The 19,111-nt window shown below is 41.9% G+C and overlaps 1 protein-coding gene across 1 annotated transcript in view; it reads right to left on the reverse strand.

Moving 5' to 3' along the window:
- abca3b (ATP-binding cassette, sub-family A (ABC1), member 3b) overlaps window positions 1-17,049 on the reverse strand; it is a 40,065-nt gene extending 23,016 nt beyond the window's left edge. The window contains exons 1-8 of the mRNA XM_049560571.1: window positions 16,813-17,049; window positions 14,033-14,130; window positions 8,091-8,337; window positions 5,251-5,378; window positions 2,975-3,140; window positions 833-1,092; window positions 624-740; window positions 150-270 (exon numbers count right to left, since the gene is read on the reverse strand). Of these exons, the coding sequence (XP_049416528.1) occupies window positions 150-270; window positions 624-740; window positions 833-1,092; window positions 2,975-3,140; window positions 5,251-5,378; window positions 8,091-8,337; window positions 14,033-14,086 (1,093 nt within the window). The 5' untranslated portion in view covers window positions 14,087-14,130; window positions 16,813-17,049. The remainder of the gene's footprint in view (window positions 1-149; window positions 271-623; window positions 741-832; window positions 1,093-2,974; window positions 3,141-5,250; window positions 5,379-8,090; window positions 8,338-14,032; window positions 14,131-16,812) is intronic.
- Window positions 17,050-19,111: the final 2,062 nt, after the last annotated feature.

Genomic DNA, 19,111 nt, shown 5'->3' on the forward strand with positions numbered 1-19,111 from the left:
AGCAAGGCAAACAGCAGGCACTTTGACCTACATCTGAAATACCACACACTGTTGCACACAACTGTATGTTTCAGCAAAGGGCACCTGTCCACACCAAACACACAGCAAAAGACGGACAGTCAAAGAGTGGGCAGACACTTAACACGCACCTCGTGAGAAGAAGGCACTGATCATGAAGCTGAAGTTGATGGTGGCCACAGTGAAGACGAGCAGGAAGACAAAAACCAGCGTGGGGTCACTGTAGGTCAGCACTGCTCCGTTAGGGCTCACCTAAAACAGCCGATAGAAAGACAGCTTCAGTGCTCAGTTACAAACCTTACATCAATATCTCTCTTTAACTCTCTTTTCCTCTTGGTTTGAGTTGTTCCAAAACCATCACAGCACTGCATCTCGTTGCTTATTAGTTAATTACACCACACCACACGGAGTACTGCTTTAAGAGCTACAGCTTAGCTACATATTTGAACATGAAGAAACAGCAACTGCAGCTATTTTTCATTAAATACTACTGCAGGCGATATCGGATTATCTTTTATTTATCTAAGTAACTACTTAAACATGTGGTGAAGGTATTTCATGCTGGAATGTGGTTTATGCAGCAACGTTTCATAGCTCAAACCCACCTGGATACAAAGGAGCAGAGTCACAAAGAAGACTGAAATGGAGAGGAAGAGGAAGAACATGAGGAACCAGGCGCTCCAGTGGAGCCAGTTGCTGAGACCCATCATCCTCATGTACTCCTGAAATGCAGGAAGAACCGAGTCAAGATTAAGGATCGGTTTATTATTTCAGTGCCAGGATCAGTAGCCCATACAGAGACACACAAACACACCTTGAGCTTCCTCTCCTTCTCCTGCACCACGGCTCGTACTATGTTGAGGGAGGTGTAGGTAAAGCTGAGCACCAGTAGCAGGGGCAGTTGGTTCTGAATGGCCAGGATGAAGACGTCATATATAAAGGCAGGGTAAGGAAACCGCGACAGGACCACTCTGGTCTGTCGCAGCAGAGAGGCAGCAGCCGTTCTGTTGTATGACCGCATGATGGCTCGGTCCACTGCATGCTGTACAGCCAGGAATCCCTCTCGGAAATAACCTTTAAGGAGAAAAGAGACGTAAACACAGAAGAAAATAATGTTTATGTAAGGAGTGACTCATGACACAACCCCACCTACAAAGTGACCTGTTCCATGAGGCACAGTCCTTCTTACCTCCCTCGAAAAGTCAACATAAAAATGGGCACGTGGCCTCGAGGAACAAAAGTGGAGCTGCAGTTGTGAGTTATTATGCATGTGGAGGTTGGAAATCCATATTCATGGGACTCTAAAAGCTTGTCAGTTCTATTATGCTGTGAGGATGACTTCATCTTTCGGAGCACGCCTCTCAGCTTCATTATGAGAAAAGATCTGGGCCACAGCAGAGCAGTGTCTTCCCCACTTCATCATGATCACCACAAATTACAAAGTCAGGTGCATATTAGAGGTCAACCCATTTAACTGTTTGATTGATTAATTTCATAAACTACAGTAATTGCCTCTGAATAAGGCCAGTGGCTGTGCAGCCTCCACCGGCCACTTGAGGACATACATCACTGATTGGAGCTAAGGAGGAGAGGGTTGTGTTAAATAGAGCAAAAGTCAAGAGGATTCCTGGTTGTTGTTCGAAACAACCAGACGGCTGTTTGTCTGCACATTCTCCTCGTGTTTTCTTGTCTCTTCGGGTTCTCTGCCTTCCTCCCACAGTCCAAAGACATGAAGGTTAATTGGTGACTCTAAATTGTCCGTAGGTGTGAATGTGAGCATGAATGATTGTCAATCTCTATGTGTCAGCCCTGTGATAGCCTGCTAATCTGTCGAGGGTGTACGCCACCTCTTGCATAATGTCAGCTAACCGATTAAACAGCAATCAGCTTTTTTCTGTCCCAAACTTTTAATATATTCTACTATCAGTCGACCTCTACTTCATATTAAACATGAGATAAATGTATGTAAAAGTAGTCCTTCTGCGCAAAAACTTCAGTGCGTTTTGAATACTCTGTTTCTTCTTTTGAGACAAGCTGACATCAACTCTTGAGGGATTTCTTTGTATCGTCATCTAGCACACTACTGCAAGTGTTTACATTATGTAGCCTACACTGCTACATCTAGCTACATGCTAACATCAGGGATCATGTAATCTTGGTGGCTGATAAATTTCTCCCAGTTTCTCGATCATAATCGTGCTGGAACGTGACAGTTGTGAAGATTTTGGTTGAGAAGTTTATGCTGGTGATTTTTCATGGTAAAAAGCGCCACTATACTCTGCTACAGTGGCGCTTTTTACCATGAAAAATCACCAGCATAAACTTCTCAACCAAAATCTTCACAACTGTCACGTTGTGTGTCCCCAGCTGCAATGACAACGCAGAGACACCGAGATACAAAAGACCCGGAAACACTGACCAATCAGAGCAGGGCTAACAGGCAAATATGTTCTAGCGGAAATCCAAAATACAAGTATGAACCTGAAAATGAGCCTAATATGTCCTCTCTAAATTTCTCTAAACAACCTGCGGGAAAAATGTGATGATAAAGTTACGAGCATTTGGTGCCTGACAACTCACAAATGATTTGAGAGCACATTGCATCCTGATAAATGTGCAGGGGCGTAGTTGCCATGGAAACATAGTGTGAGGAGAGGGCTCTCGCTCAAGAGATTGTGGGAATTAAGTGCTTTTCATCAATCATAATCTCTTTCTAAGCAGAGAAATAAACTTTTTTAAATGACTTATACTCATGAATAACTCCTCTAAGAATTACGGAGTTTTTAAGAATATTGAACATTTAACATTTTTGGGATAAGAGGTGCTCTCAAAGGGTAAGTAGCATTAAAGCAGAAAGGATTTTTTGGCTTACAGGCGACAAATATAGGTGAAAAGAAGACAGATAAAGAGAAACAAAGCCAAGGAGTGTCAAACAGAAACCGATAAGGGTTCTTACCAGGCGTGCCACCCTCCTTGTCATACTGCTCCCTCGGCCCTGGCAGCTGAAACAGGGGATAGAGGCTGAGCGTGTGCCAGTCCAGGTCGCTGTTTGGGTTCAGCTCCGACCTCTCCTTGGGTGGGGCGTTGCGTGGGGTGAAGCTAAAACGCAGGTGATAGCTCACCTGTGTAAGAGAGTGCAAAAAGAGAGTGGAATTGGTCGACTTAAAAAGAAAGTGGAGAGGTGTGAATTACACACAGACACATTTAGACTCAACTTGGCTTCAAGTAATGCCTCTCACTTAAGCCAAGCTCAGACGACAGAAGTTTAATTTATAGATTTAATGTGCCGCCTTGTTAATGCACTCTATTATGTATTGCATTTTGACATAACTGTTTCGATTTGTTGTTTTGGCTAGGTCTCACTAAAAACAGATTTTAATCTCAATGTGAGAAACTTCACAGATGATCTTCTCTCTAATCTCAAACATACACACACTACAAGATTTGAATTGAATAATTCATCATACACTACAGGATCCACTTAAGATTTTTATGTCAGAAGGAGCCACTCGTGTTCTTATGGGGAATCAGATCAGAAACAAAATGGAGACTGACACAGTGTGACAACTTGCTGTCATGTTATAGATGCTTTGCAGGATAAAAGACTCTGGAACAGTGGGGGCGCCCGGTCAAGACAGGTTGTATATTCTTCAGTGAGAACTGGAGGTGAGATTTTAACTGTCAGTTTTAATATCTGTCAACACTAGTATGCTAGCTAGTGTTAGCCTCAAGGGCAGGGATTTTTACTGTTACTGTCAGCATTGCCGTCTCCTTGTAGACTCGTCTATCTTAATGGGTACTGTGAAAGTACTGGCGTAATCATAATCGGCCAGAGGAAGGGAGAATTCAAAATAAGTTCTCTTCTTTGCCTAGCCTATTTTTTTCTAGACATAACTGAGCTCAATATAACATCAAGAAGAGATTTAACCATTTTCTCATTCTTCTTAAATTCAGTTCTTGAGAAACAGCCTTCCTCTTGTCTAAAATGATCAGCGCGGTCCTGATGAGCCTGCTAACAGATCGGGAGGTTTAACACTGGATCAGTAAACCCCTCACATTAGTCTGGACGGTACGAACCAAGGCTCCAGACTACATTAGGAATAAATCGGCCCACCTGTATCCTATGCCCTCAGTTTTATTGAGTGAATAAATCAACTAAGCAATAAATAAGCCAACACTGAGCGGACTACGACAGAGTTACAGTATGCTTTGGCAAATCAAGGACATCATTGTCTACTTAAGGCTATTAATTTGTAAGATTTTCAGCCTCTTATTGTTTCTGTTATATCGTCTATACACCCCTAAGTTTTTTCCTATTTCCTAATTTTCCGAATTTGTCATACCTTTGTTTATTGTTTACTGTTGTTCAAAGACAAAAGGGGTGGTTGGGGGATGCAAAAACAAGGAGAGAGGAAAGATAAGACAAAAGAGAGCAACAAAGAGCTGCTTGTGTCTTATCACTCTTTGTGTATTTATGTTTATTGTTTTTATGCATCTGGCAGAAGGAAGAACTTTCTACAAGGTCAATAAAGTAATTAGCATGAGAGAATGATTCATCCAAAAAAATGGCAATACATTTCCCTCTCCTTGAGAGCTTGAGGCTGTCTGAAGCCTTCAAGCCTATTTAGGATGTAGACTTTTTCATCAAAGCCAGATAAAGCTTTTCCTACATGTGATTTCGCTGATCAAACCTGTGAATTCATCGGTCCTCTGTCAGGTTTTTACTGCTACACAGGAGGATAAGTTTCATCCCTACTTTTATTCTGCTTTGTATCAGAGCAGACGTCAATCTGGTTGTTATAATCATGTCATATCATATAGTTGCCATGCACTATGGTGCTTTGTAATGAATCTGACCAAAAAATGAGCTAGTTTGTTTATCTAAGACTCTCCTTCCATGTTTAATCTACCAGCTGACCAAAAAATCAGAATAAACAAGCATTTAAGGAGCAGAATGAAGTGCCTGGACCGGTATTACTGGTAACACATACTGTTATTCTTCCCTCCTTACACTGGGATCAGTCAAACAAACAGTAAGTCATTATGTTGCATATTTAGCACCTGTCTAAGTATTTACACTTCTGTTAAAATGAAGAAAAGAAGAGCTAGACTGCAGTATCCCTGATGAGATTACCAGACATCAAAAAAATGTACCACTCCTCAGGTGCAGGAATCAACCATCTACCTGCTACAGTGTGTGTGTCAGTGCAGTGTGTGTGTGCTGCCTTTAACCTTTAGCGGCAGGGGTTCATCATCATGGGTGAAGGGGTGCTCAAACACCACAGCAGCCAGCAGCTTTCCTGACTTGGGGTTATTTCTAACGTAGTCCTCAAAGTGCTCTTCTGTCTCGAAGCCACGCACTGGAAAAGAGACGAACACACACACACACAGATACAAACATCATTGCATTACTCGTAGTGGGGCATTCATCTCACGTATGTCTGCTTTCATGCTTGTCTCATTGCCCGACCTTGGTGCTCGCTACCCTCACTGACAGCCAGGAAGTTGGTTAAGGCACTGTCAGCATACTGAATTCAATGGGTAATAATACAAATACAAAAGGTCAAATTACTCAGGAAAAAGGTGCACTAAAATACACCGAAATGCTTTCTTCGTCACAGAAAAAAAGAAGAAGAGATTCCCACAACACTGAAACACACAAAGCAAATCAAAACCCAAGCAGTCCAACAAAGCTGAATTTAAACAGAAGTGGGAGGGGGATGAAACAGATTTGGTTTTCTTTTCACTTTTCATTACATTTCTGTCTTTTCCATAACTGGATTTCTCAATGACATTTTTTCTAGCACTTTTCAAGCACACATGAAGGTATTCTGGACCTGGCAATGTTACACATTGATCACACATTAGTAAATCTTGGTCAGTGTCATAAAATAAACACTTGCATGCAGAGTGAAGGAAATAGGTCAAGGACAACCAGCTGCCAAACACGCCAGTTCAGACATGCATTCGTCACACTGCTCTTCACTGCTGAAATGGTTAGTTTAATTCCTAATCAACCTAACCAGGGTTTAATTCTGCAGTTACCAAGGGGGTATAACATTCGTACAGAGTGCCTTAATTAATTTTAATATAAATCATATTTGTGTTTTTAAGAGAACAAATTTGTTCTCTTAAAAACACAAATATGATTTTTTTAAATTCTATTTGGACGTTAACGTCCAAATAGAGTAAAATATATAAAGTCTACTGTCATGATAACCAGTAAGCTAACGTTAGCTAGCCTGACCACACAGTACACACCTCCTATCAGCCTGAGTTTAAACAGTTAGAGAGAAAATAGCTGAAATTAACAATTAAACATTTCAATAATTAGCCAGGTAATGGATAAACTGTCCAACTTGTTAGCTAAAAATAATGGCTAAACAGTTAAATGAATTAGCTAACAGTACTGTATAAATGGCTAAAATAATAAGCTAACAGTCATGGTTAAAATGTTTAAATAATTTGCTAAAAGTAATGGTAAAGGTTTAAACAATTAGTTATAAGTACTGGTTGTTACATTCAAATAATTAGCTAAAAGTACTGGTTAAACCTTTAAATAATTAACTAAAAGTACTGGTTAAACCTTTAAATTATAAGCTAAAAGGACTGCATAAACGTTAAAATATTAGCTAAAACTAATGGTAAAAGCTAAACAATTAGCTAAAACTAATGGTAAAAGTATAAATACTAAGCTCAGTGTTATAGATAACCAGTTAAAATAGCGAATAGTTAAATTAACGGATAAAAACTTAAAATGACGCTAGTTAGCGAACACGTATTCAGCTGAATGACGGTGCAAGAAAACTTAACATCTGTTCCTGATGATTTCACGAGAAGGCAAACCTACTTTCCAATAATAATAATTTCACATTACACAATAAAGGAAATCACATTTCTCAGTTCACGATTTCGAAATGCAAGCATGTGAAACTAATAAGGCTTTTCAATGCCTAATACCTTTAGAACAAAAATACCACAAGTGTGCTTCTTTTTTTAGAGGTCCCACTTCAACAATCCTAAGTTGTTAATATTCTGTCTGTAAAACTGTGGCATTGGAAATGTCACAAGGCTTTTTAACTGTTAATACCTTCATTGTTAGCCAGAACATTGAGGTCACATCTTGGTGGTCTTCTGTGTGCATGACACTCTTAAATTCATCCTTGATCTTCCCCTGCACCTATCCCTCTGAATGAGGAACCCAGCTAAATTATTCATTAATGGCTGAGCCAGGTTCTCACACGGCTGTGTGCACGGCAACCTACACAGATCTGCCTACCTGCTGTTTCTGCCTTCAGCCTCACAGTGTTGCATTTTTCTGTGTTGCTGATTGTCTGTCAGTGTACAAATATGTAAACAACCTGTTTGCACACCTGTCAGTCAAACTGTCTGCATGTTCATCTGAATAGCTGGTCACGAAGAGGCGTGGGTGTAAGTGTTAAAAAAAAACTGAGTGTAGGTCTCCTGAGAGAGGAGACTAACATGCTTCAGTGTGTGAACTTCCTTTATTTACCTAAACTCCAAGCTGACACAGTCTGGCACAACAGTAGGGTGCGGCCCATTGGCTCTCCTGAGGGCGGTTTCTAGAGTAACCAGTATGCCTACTTCTATCCCAAATTACAATTGGTGCCAAAGCTGTGGTATCTGTTTCACAGGTTATAATGGTTACACTAGCAGCTCAAACTGGAAAGGTAAACAGGAGGCTTTGCTGCAACAGAATCAGGTTTTTAAAGCCCCCGATTCCTATATTGTATCTCAAATGATTGAGGAGTATAAAGTGACGATTCCTTTCAGTAATATATTTTCACATTTTGGTGTAACAAAACAAGATATAAAGTGTTTGTTACTGAGCTTTAGATTTGCTGTTAGGCAGACTTTCTCACCTTTGGAGGAAGCCAAGCTTACCATTCCCCCCATTTCCAGTCTTTATGCTCAGCTAAGCTAACAGGCTGGAATTATCTGAAGCACCAGATATCCTGTTTTTCACAGATTTGCATGTGGAGCTGCTTGTTAAACAAGCCAGCACTGTTATACCAAACCCACCACCAATTTCCTGCCTGACCATTACCCACCTGCGGAGAGACTCAGGCTGCCTCGCACATCCTCTGCCACCTGACGCACCACACTGGAGTTGCCGGGCACATAAGCCAGCTGCAGGTGCGTCAAGAACCATTTGGGTAGCGCATCAACGGCATAGCTCTCATAGACCGTGGCATTTGGGTAGTCCTTAAAAGGCACCTTCTGACGTAGCACAATGAGGATGCCGGAGAAGAGCAGCGGCAGGAGTATCTCCACCAGAGTTACCAGGATTTGACGTTTCTGGAGAGCAAGAACAGAGATAACCTGTCAACTTTGATAGGGATGTATGAGGTAGGATGAAAAAGAGTGGAAGAGGAGTTTAGGGTTCAAAAAGTGGGCGCACAGCCACTGACCAAAAAGATATTGAGATGGATTAACAACGCTATATTTAACAGAATATTCATGACTTTGAGTGACTCAGTACCTTGTTAAGAAAGTAATAAATGGCTCCATTTTCAGCCACAGGTGAGCAATGTACAATGAATTCCCTTTTAGCTCCTCAGACACAAAACTAAGAGAAAAAAAAGAGCCTTTAAAAGCAAACGCAACCCCATTTCCAGATTATTAATATGCTTTGAAAATGCTAACTCCAAATCATTGTTAATCAAGATGGGGTCTGGCCATCAATTTATTCTTTTCACACTATTCAGAATTGAAAACAGACAATTTCACAGACAGTTGACATGATGTGACAGCCTCCTACTGCTGAGTGATTGGAGAACAAAGCAGCGTGGACAGTTTCAGGACATTACAGTCAATCTCAGAGGGGCGCCAATATCAGACCTTTCCCTTTCAGCACTCAATCAAGATGATCACTTAGGATAGGATAAATAAGAGCCTAGAATAGACACGTTCCCCATTTGTCCACATGTATTAAGTGTGTTTCAATGCATGAATACATTTAGTCATAACAGTGTTGGAAGCCTTCAACTAAAAGCTCAGCTTGGTCAGTGTGGAACATTTTGATCAGACTTTACCTGATTTAAGTAACAGTAATGTTAGATTTATACTTTGATTTATAATTTTGTTTTTCCTGTCTTTTCGAACTCACTTCATTCAGACAACATCTTGGTTAGTCTTTCCATTGATCCAATAATCAACATCTCTGGTTTGGTCAGAATAAACCCTTAACTAACAAAGACAGATGTGAAAAAATGCTGGCGCTACCGCGGTTTTTCCCAGCAGTCTTTCTCTGCTGTTGGTGGCTGGCTTTTTAATTTTTTTTAAATTTTATATACTTTATTAATCCCTGAGGGGAAATTAAATTTTTCACTCTGTCAATTACACACAGGTCTAAACACACATGCACAAACTGAACCTATACATGCACTAAGTGGAGAGATGTCAGAGTGGGTTGCCCATGACAGGCGCTCCGAGTGGCTGGGGGGTTCGGTGCCTTGCTCAGGGGCACCTCAGCAGTGCCCAGGAGGTGAACTGGCACCTCTCCAGCCACCAGTCCACGCTCCATATTTTGGTCCGGACGGGGACTTGAACAGACGACCCTCCGGTTCCCAACCCAGGTCCCAATGGACTGAGCTACTGTAACATTATCTCCACCACCCAAAGTCGCCAGTTTTCTCAGTTCAGTTGCCAGCTCCAACAGTGGAGACTGACCTCTGGTGGCACATGCTGTGCACTACATTACCTCAATACAGCATCTCTATATCAGTTTAAGAGAAAGACAAGCGTCTGTATTTTTGACGGTATCGAAAATTTTACCTTCAGGATTTCTAATACCCAGGTATACCATAATAACTTGATACCGCCCAAGCCTAGTCATGACCAGAGCATGTGAGCGGAACAGAGTGGGTAAAAATTTCCGCTCCTTGCTCGCAGACCTGTCACTTTGCACCGCTCGTCCGCTCCGCTTGGTTCTGCGCATTCTTCACTCAATCATAAATTTTATCCCGCTCCACTCGCTCACTACTCCGCTCAAAACAACTGCGTCGTACTACCCTAACCTGTAATCTTCTATTCACAAATAAAACGGGGCCTGCCCATTTTTCCGACAGCCCATTGGTCCGACGTCCCATTGTCCTGACCATATTAAACCCATTGTTCATGATGCCTGTGGTTAAGGTCTGGTTAGGTTTAGGCACAAAAACCACTTAGTTAGGGTCAGGAAAAAATCATGGTGTGGGTTAAAATGAAAAAGAAAGTGGCAAACACGTAAGTCGTGAGCCTGCTTTGCCTCAAGCCTTTCCCAGCTGACCCAGAGCCGGTCGCAGCGCGCCTCCATCAAGGCAGAAATACGCCCGCCGGCAGCCGTTCAACACCGTGGAGAGCTCCCCACACAACCTTGACCCCAGAGTTAATAACAGGAGGTTATGGTGTTTCACTCTCTCCTCTCTATGACACGTATCTCGACCAGTAGCCTACTTTTGTTGCGTTGCTGATCCTCTATGGTACACAATAGGCTACAGTAATAATCACATATCGGAACAACGGGACGTCTGACTAATGAGAGGTTGGAACAATGAGAGGTCGGAACAATGCTACGGCACCAATAAAACATGAGCTTGGTAGATTCTCCGGGGAAGCCCTCTCGCCTCTCCCTGCAGTTAGGGACCATTCTACACAGTCCCGCTGGCAGGGTGGAAATAGTCAAAGTGTGGAGGAGACGGACCAGGTTAAGCGGCCGACCTCCGAAGCCCTCTCGCCTCTCCCCGCAGTTAGGGACCGTTCTCCAAGGTACCGCTGCTTCTCTTCTCAGTTTCTTTTCTGAAGTACACAGTAAACTCCATAGTTTTGAAAGAAAATGGTGTGGGTGTGCGCAGGTGTAAAGATGCATTCTGGATGGGGCATGAGCGACCGGAGCGAAATTGGAGCGAGAGATAAGGCTCCGCTCCACCTTTTAAAAAAATAGCCACTCCTCGCTCAACACAAAATCCTCCCACTCCCCGCTCCGCTCACATGCTCTGGTCATGACCAAGGCTGCCCCAAAATAGTCGACCAGAAAGGTCATTAGTCGGCAAGATTTCATTGGTCACTTTGTCGAAGAAATAAGAAAAATGTAAACTCCTTTAGTAGCTGCATCTTGTCAAAATAAATCAAAACCTATATGACCGGACCATGTGGGAATTTAATTTGAAAGGACAGACACAGGAAGTGGCCATGCTCAGCAGTCAGACAGGAGTCAATCATTGCTGACAGATATCTTTGCCTTCTTCTGAAAATATCGGTCTATGATAAATACGGAAAGGTTGATCATGTTAGTGCAGGGCTGCCCAGAGCTTTACATCTTTCCCGCTGATGATAGGCCTACACACTTCTAAACAGCGCCTGGAAGTAGATCAGCTCTGCACTCAAGATTTCAGGTAAATAGGCTATACGATGCTTGCTAGGGTTGCTTAGCAACCTCAGATACAACCCGCCACCGCATTCTTGAAAGCTGGCACAACAAAAGCACAAGAGTAGCAGTGCCTGACCTTGCGTTTCCACGTGGTTAAAGATGTGGCATGTGTACGGCCCCTAATTTCCAGGGCTGGTACCTGCGGTTATTCCACAGGCTAGTTAATAACATGTCGGGCAGGAAATCCAAAGTGTGGGATCATTTTGAGAAGGTGAAGGACGAACCCAAGGTGATATGTAAACTCATCTTCATTGTTCGACTACAGACACAACGTATCATCTGAAACATGGAAGTAGCTACATGCCCATTAGCCACTTAGCACAATCATTACTGCTTTGCCGACAGCGTCATTAACAGGTGGCTCGCTCAGTGTGTGACGTGCACTTGTAGATAAAATATAGGCCTATATTAATGAAGGTTCATTAGTACGGTTTTGTATTTCTCTGTAATGTAGCACAGTGTTAACAATGTTACTGATACTGTTTTGTCTCACACCTTCAACTCAAACCATTGTGATGCCCCACCCAAAATACATACAATTTAATAATTAAATTAATATTGTAAACATGGGGCGGCTAGTCGACTAATGGCCCTAAATGATGACTATTGGTCAACTGGGAATATTCTTAGTCTGGGCTAGCCCTCGTCTTGACACCACTGTAACTTGTAAGATGAGTTATTTATATATGTGTACGTGTGTGCTCTGCAGCCTTATCCACAGTTCCTCTGATGCCAGTGGGACAAGGTCCATGTGGAGATGTTTGGGACAATTACCCCAGTCAGTAAAAATAACACTAGGGTAATTTTCTCAAGCACTATCATACAATATCTTATTTAGCAAAAACATCAGCTATCACTTGCAAATCATTAACCTCATCAATAACTAGGGTGTGATGGTTTTTATTGAGGAAGTTAAAAAACATGTTGTATGGATTCCTTTATGGCTCCCTTATAGGGGTTAGTCATATGCAACGGTTATTTTCCTTAACTCAAGATAAAGTTCACACTAACTTTCATTTTGCTCTTGTTAGGCTACATGCCACTTTAGAACAGAGATGAAGTCTGGTGACAAACATTCAAAGAACTCAAGATCTCTTTCTTTCAAAACCTACTGTAGCTGAGCTGGAAACATGTCAGCACGACCTCAAGTTCCCTAAATGTGGTCAGTTGTCCATGAGAATAAGGACACCACCGAAAAATAAAATAGCACAGAAATAATGCCATTAACTCTTTTTAAAGCAGGCCTCAGTAGCAACATCCACATTTCGCTGAAGTAGGTAAAACGTCATAATGCATGCATTATACTTGGTAATACAGCTTAAGTGATTAAAATGCACTCTGTGTATATTTTCTGCAGCCAAGATGGACGAGCAGCTCCAAGATGCACTGTATTTTTTTCCCCTCCTGGTCCTAATGGAGTGGGGAGTGGAAAAAAACGGTGATGGAGCAGCAATCTCACACCACGCACGCTGTGCAACACAAAGCCAATCTCATTTCTGAATAGTTGCTGGCAGCATTGTGCAACCATCGACTGATATTAGTGTTCAAAACTATGCGAGCTGCCGTTCAGAGCATACACTGGCACTGTTTAGAATGAAAATTCCTTCCTATCTTCTGTAAACGGAAGACTGACCGTGAACCTGACATATTTTTCCATGAACTACATAATGGCTCAAATGGTGCTCAAGTGAACTGCGAACTAGTCTTCCTTGGAGATTTTGGGTTGTGATCAGGTGTTTGCAACCAGCCTAACGTGTTAACAGTAGAAATGTGAAGCAGGAAATTTAATTACATGTGTGCATGTGTTTCTCCAGTAGCCTGTAGAATACATACATGTTTTTGGTGAACTCAAAAAACTCAACACAACAATGGGAGAAGGAAGCAGTGCTTGGCTCAGATGGCTGGTCTGATAGGTGCTTTTTGGAGGCAGGTAAAAGTACCAAAAAACAAGATCCAGGAAGTCTGAAAGTGGTGGAACAACATTGTTACGGTGTCTATGCTTGAAGAATAAATATGAGAGATTATTTCACCTGAGGACAGAGTGCCTTGGTTTGTTTCCCATGGTTGTCCGCACCATTTTAAAACTACCTGGATCTTTTTTTCAGTAAAATATCCCACACTTGAATCTATAGTTACACAATACAAAATCTGATTGTAATAAATCTTGTCTCATGATCACGTCTCATGTTTCATGTCACAATCTAAAAAATTAAGCAACAAAATAACCAAAATGTACAAACTGGAACTCCCCTTAAAGATCGACATATAAGGCTCGGAGAAGCATGTGACAGCTACTAATGTGTTGACCTAGCTTGAGCCTGTGACACAACAACCATAAAGGCACACTGTATATCATCTGGGTCAGCCAGTTTCCAAGTAAGTAAAAAACATCATGCATTTAGAAATGTTGAGACAGTTTACTGTATTTATGACGTCCCGTAACACTATAACTTATCAAATACTGTCATAAAGACCTCTGCTCTCTAAACACAGACACCTGTGACAATTCACAGTTGCAAACAATGTCAGCACCTTAAGAGGGCACATACATGCTGATTGTACATTGACCTCCCTCCAACTCACCTGCTGCAGATAGTTTTTCCACACCAGTAGTCCAAATTGTCTCGCAATAGCCATTTTGAGTGAACACAGGACACAGTCAAGTCAGCCTTCTACTGCGGCTGGGGAGAGAAACAGAGTGACATTTTGAGCTTCAGGGTTAGAGCTAAATGAACGAGTCAGTCTCTGAACAATTTATGAAGGTTTTCTGAAGCTTAATTTTGTTTTTGAAACCAGTGGTGATGACTGCAAAGGTTTCTGGTCTCGGTTTCTGTTTAATAGTAACACCAGAAAACAAACAAAAAAGAGAAGTGAAATTGAGCAATCGGCAGTATGATAATAAGCATGATGTTTTAGTCATGTTTAGAAGGTACACAAAATAATATGTAAGTGAAGCAATTATGAAAAAAGAAAAAACAAAAGGGGTAAAAGCGAGGCAGTAATTATAATATATATTGGAAGGGAACACCTCCCCAGTATATTGATTAAAAAATAGATTTTAAAAATTTGCTATGCTATGACAGGCACTGCCACTTGGAATAATCATTGGCAAATGTAATCATAATCATAAATAAATGTCACATATTGCTATTATTATTATTATTACTACCAGTTCTAATACCAGTGTATTGCAGGTCTGCGTGTGGTTTGTGGAAGCAGTGTTGACATACCACAGCAAAAGTTGTTGCTTAACTGTTGTGGGGAGGTAAAATCAATGTCAAATACTATACTGTCTCGCTATTTTATTACTATGTACTATGAGTGTTACATACGCCATACCATTGTCTATTGTTAGTATGTTAGTATGTCATTAAAATGTCATAAAAAAAGTCATAGTGTGTGCACTTTTCTTGTGTGGTAACAAAATAGGCCAGGTTTGCCTGAGGCTTATGGTCCAATGTAGGCTCTGACTGTGTGCATCGAACAAATCAACGATTAAATGTGCCACACTTTTCTTCATAAAGATGAAGACAAAACTGAGGTAACTGTTTTAGGAGCCAAAGAGGAACAATTAAAAGTCAGTGCTCAGCATCAGTTGGCGTTATTAAAAACCACAGACCATGTTAGAAATCTTAGGGAAGTCACGGACTCAGACCTGAATTTCAATTGCCACAGCAAGACAATTACAAAGTCAGCAGGTTACAAACACCTTAATAATACATTAAGGACAAAGGGGCTTATGTCTCAGTGTGATTTGGAAAAACTTGTCCATGCATTGATCTCCTGTAGACTTGACTATTGTAACACTGTCTTTACAGGTTTTCCTAAAAAGATCAATCAGACAGCTGCAGCTGATTGAGAGCGCTCACTAAGACCAGTAACGTAGATCACATCACTGCAGTCCTCAGATCTTTGCACTGACTTCCTGTCAGTCAAGATACTATGGCTGTTAATGATAAAGCACTACAAGGTTCAGGGCCTAAATACATGTCTGACCTTCTGCTACGGTATGAACCACACAGACCTCTCAGGTCTTCTGGGACAGGTCTGCTTTGTGTCCCAAGAGTCAAGACTAAACATGAGGAAGCAGTGCTTAGCTTTCATGCATCATATATCTGGAATAAACTCAAAGAAAACTGGATGTCTGCTTCAGCTTTAGGTTTATTAATTTTATTTAAGGTTTTATTGCTCTTAAACATCATTTTATAACTTCTGCACTTTGTCTTGATGCTTTTGATGTTTTATGTGGAGCACTTTGAATTGCCTGGTTACTGAAATGTGCTATGTAAATAAACCTGCCTTGCCTTGCCCTCAGTCATATCCTTGCTCCCAAAAAAATGTCACTCAATCATCCAAACTTTGAGAACCCCTAATTTACAGTTTCCATTTCAAAATGCTTTAAAATGGTCATTTTAGCTGTTAAGTTTCTAAAAATATCTCCAGAGGGAAGTTGAAAATGGTTCCGTCAATGTTAGAGGTGATTACGGCCTTGAGGAAAAGGTCCGAGTGGTGCTGTAAAGTGAAAAGGGGAGACATCACCCAGTAAATTAGGTCAGTCAGAAAAAGGAAAACTACAGGCAGATGGGCAAAAAAGAGGCAGGTCGTTGACATCCACATGCTGAAACCAGTTATACAGGCCAAAGGAGATGAGTGTTTTAACCAGGAACAGGACTGTGAGATGTCGACAGAGATTATCTTTATAAGTGATAATAAAACAGCTGATTAAGTCCCATGTCAATAGAATATTTTGCTGTTATTGACACTGTTATTGAGGGTGATCAGTAAATATGAATTGTTGTAGCTTTTGCACCCACGTTAACCTCATGGAGAGTGTTACAGCACTTTTTTTTGCCTCACTGAAGTCCCATTTCACAGCATAGGGGTTTACATATGTAGTAAAACAGGTCATATGAGGACTGTGAATTTCAGTGTGGCTCCATCCCTTCCATTATGTGTAATTATGTGTATTATTCGTGTTATTAAGCTCATAAGACCATATACTATATGGTAAAAGCAACCGTTTCTCTGTTATTGTGTTGTAGCAAACACAAAAGCCATTACAGACGTGAACGTTTTTCCTTATCAACCTGGACCCGCCTTGCTCTTCTCTGATTGGTCCGACGCTGCGTTCTGGAGCTCCTGATTGGGCAATCGACTTGCTCGTCAATCCCTAAGGATTCTGATGAATGCTAATGATGGAGCTGAGGAATAGAGCTAGATATTTCCAAAATAAAACATGCTGACTCACCGATATTATTACATTTTTCACTCTATTAATCATCAGCTGTCTTTAGCGAAGGACATTTAGGACATACAGGCGTCAAATTTACCTCACAAAAGCAGGTTTCGAGACATGAACTCACCGAGCTGCGGTCCCTCTTCCTGTCGAGGTGAATACAATTCCTCCTTTTTGTGTTAAACCGAGGACTAAACCATCACTGTGGGGACTCTCCCGTCACCGACACTACCGAGGCTCGGCTAACATTCGCGGAGCCCAGGACGTCTGCAGCCGGGTCCAGGTGTTTGTTGTCCCCCCTCCAGTTTGTCGGCTGCTAGCGAGGCGATGACATTGCACCATCCCGTGAATTCATCGTGCAAAATGCAGCGACAACCGTCAACAAAACACGTCACGTGACCCACAGTGGAGCAGAGTGTCACGTGATCTCAACAGCTGTGCTCCATGAAAACTAACAATATACATAAAAATGTATTTATGTTTTTTCATAATTTTTTTAATCAAAGTTTTTATCACTTGTAGTCTTATTGCCCTTCTACAGTGTTTCAGCCATTTTTGTGTTGTAGTCATTTTTTGCTCTCAAGAATATCTACCTTTTTCTGTTATAAGATAACAGGTGGATTTATTTGAACCATGTGGTTTTGCTGAGCTCTTGAATCCAACTTTTTAATCTCTAAACTCAAACATGAACACACTATGTAGAGCAGGTGTGTCAAACATATGGGCCGCAAGCCTGAACTGGCCCGCCAAAGGGTCTATTCCGGCCCACTGGATGACATTGCACACCTGATAGCGCACGTGAAGGCTGACTGTTGCCAGGTTTTAGGAGAATGATGAAAAGTTAGTAGCCTACTTCACGTAGAGCCGTTTTCTCATATGAATTCTAGACAATGTCTGGAGAATCAGGTCTGGACATTGCCTGGAGTTTGCCTTTCACGCTTGTAGCACGCAACAGAAGACTGTCCGTGTCACGTTCTCACCTACTGGAAATACTCCGTTTGGTTTAGGCAAAGGGGTGGAGCCTAGAACATGAGGCAGATAACACGGCAGGCATGTAGCCAGTTCGTAATTTAAACAGCAGTCTCTCACCATTCCTTGAATTTGTCTGATGATTTCAGCTTTGGCCCTTACTGACAGAAGTCCCCGAATGTCATCGTCTCGTCATCGTCTCTCCACTTAGACACTTTCATTGCCATAACCTTTTCTCATCACCCGGGGATGTTTAATTTATTCCAGTTTTAGCAAGCTGCATAATAAAAACATCATTACCACCGCCGCTATGAATTCTCCAGGCAATTACCTGCCCTATTCACACGTCAGTCAGACGTTACACAGACTTTGTACCCAGGAGCTGGCAGGATAAAGTCCAATTAATGTCTGGTCTGACTGATTTGGACATTTGCATTCTCACATACAGCTCATGCAGGTGTGCAAGGGTGTGCTTCAGAGACTTTCCCACCCTGACCAGAATACAAAACTATGAATACTTATTGTGGTCATATTTTAATTAATATTGGTGGAACCCTATTGCTAAGGAACTGCCAAAACTTTTGACTTGTAAGGCAGGGGATAACTTGACCTGCTCCCTCAATAGTTTGTTGTGGTGCCAGCATTACTACAAAGGAGAGGCAAACATGTATGGTAAAATGGAAATGTTATGATAGTGAGTAGGGGGCGGACTGAGTGTGTAGGAACGTTGACATTTGGTTGAAATTGCACCTATTTTCCTTAAGACGTCTCAGGCTGTTCATCATCTGTTCTTGTGAATGGATGAACATTTTCAGAATGTACGCCTTAACACTCAAGGGAAGGGGAAAAAATGGAGGTGTTGTTATTTATAGATTATTGTTCACTTGTTTGAAAGGTCTGGCCCACTTGAGATCAAATAAGGCTGTATGGGACCCATAGTTGGGAGTGAGTTACTGCCCCAAGTGTCTTGCTAACAAATGAGGGTAGAATGGAGCATAAGATAGATCAGGGGTTTGGCGTGGTGTCGGCAGTGATGAGGGTGCTATGCTGGACCGTTGTGGTGAAGAGGGAGCTGAGCCTGAAGGCAAAGCTTTTGATTTACTGGTTCATCTACGTCCTAACCCTCACCTGTGGTCATGAGCTCTGGGTAATGACCGAAAAAATGAGATTGCAGATACAAGTGGCCAGAATGAATATCCTCCATGGGGTGGCTGGGCTCAGCCTTAGAAATAGGGTGAGGAGCCTGGACATCCAGAGGGAGCTCGGAGTTGAGCTGCTGCTCTTTTGTGTCAAAAGTGGTCAGATGAGGTGGTTCAGGCATCTAATCAGGATGCCTCCTGGGCGCCTCCCGCTGGAAGTGTTCCAGACACATCCCACTGGTAGGAGGCCTCGGGGCAGACCCAGAACACGCTTGAGGGATTATGTATCTCATCTGGCCTGGGAACACCTCAGGGTCC

This window comes from Epinephelus fuscoguttatus, linkage group LG19, assembly GCF_011397635.1.
Source record: "Epinephelus fuscoguttatus linkage group LG19, E.fuscoguttatus.final_Chr_v1".
In the NCBI taxonomy this organism is placed as follows: Eukaryota; Metazoa; Chordata; class Actinopteri; order Perciformes; family Serranidae; genus Epinephelus; species Epinephelus fuscoguttatus.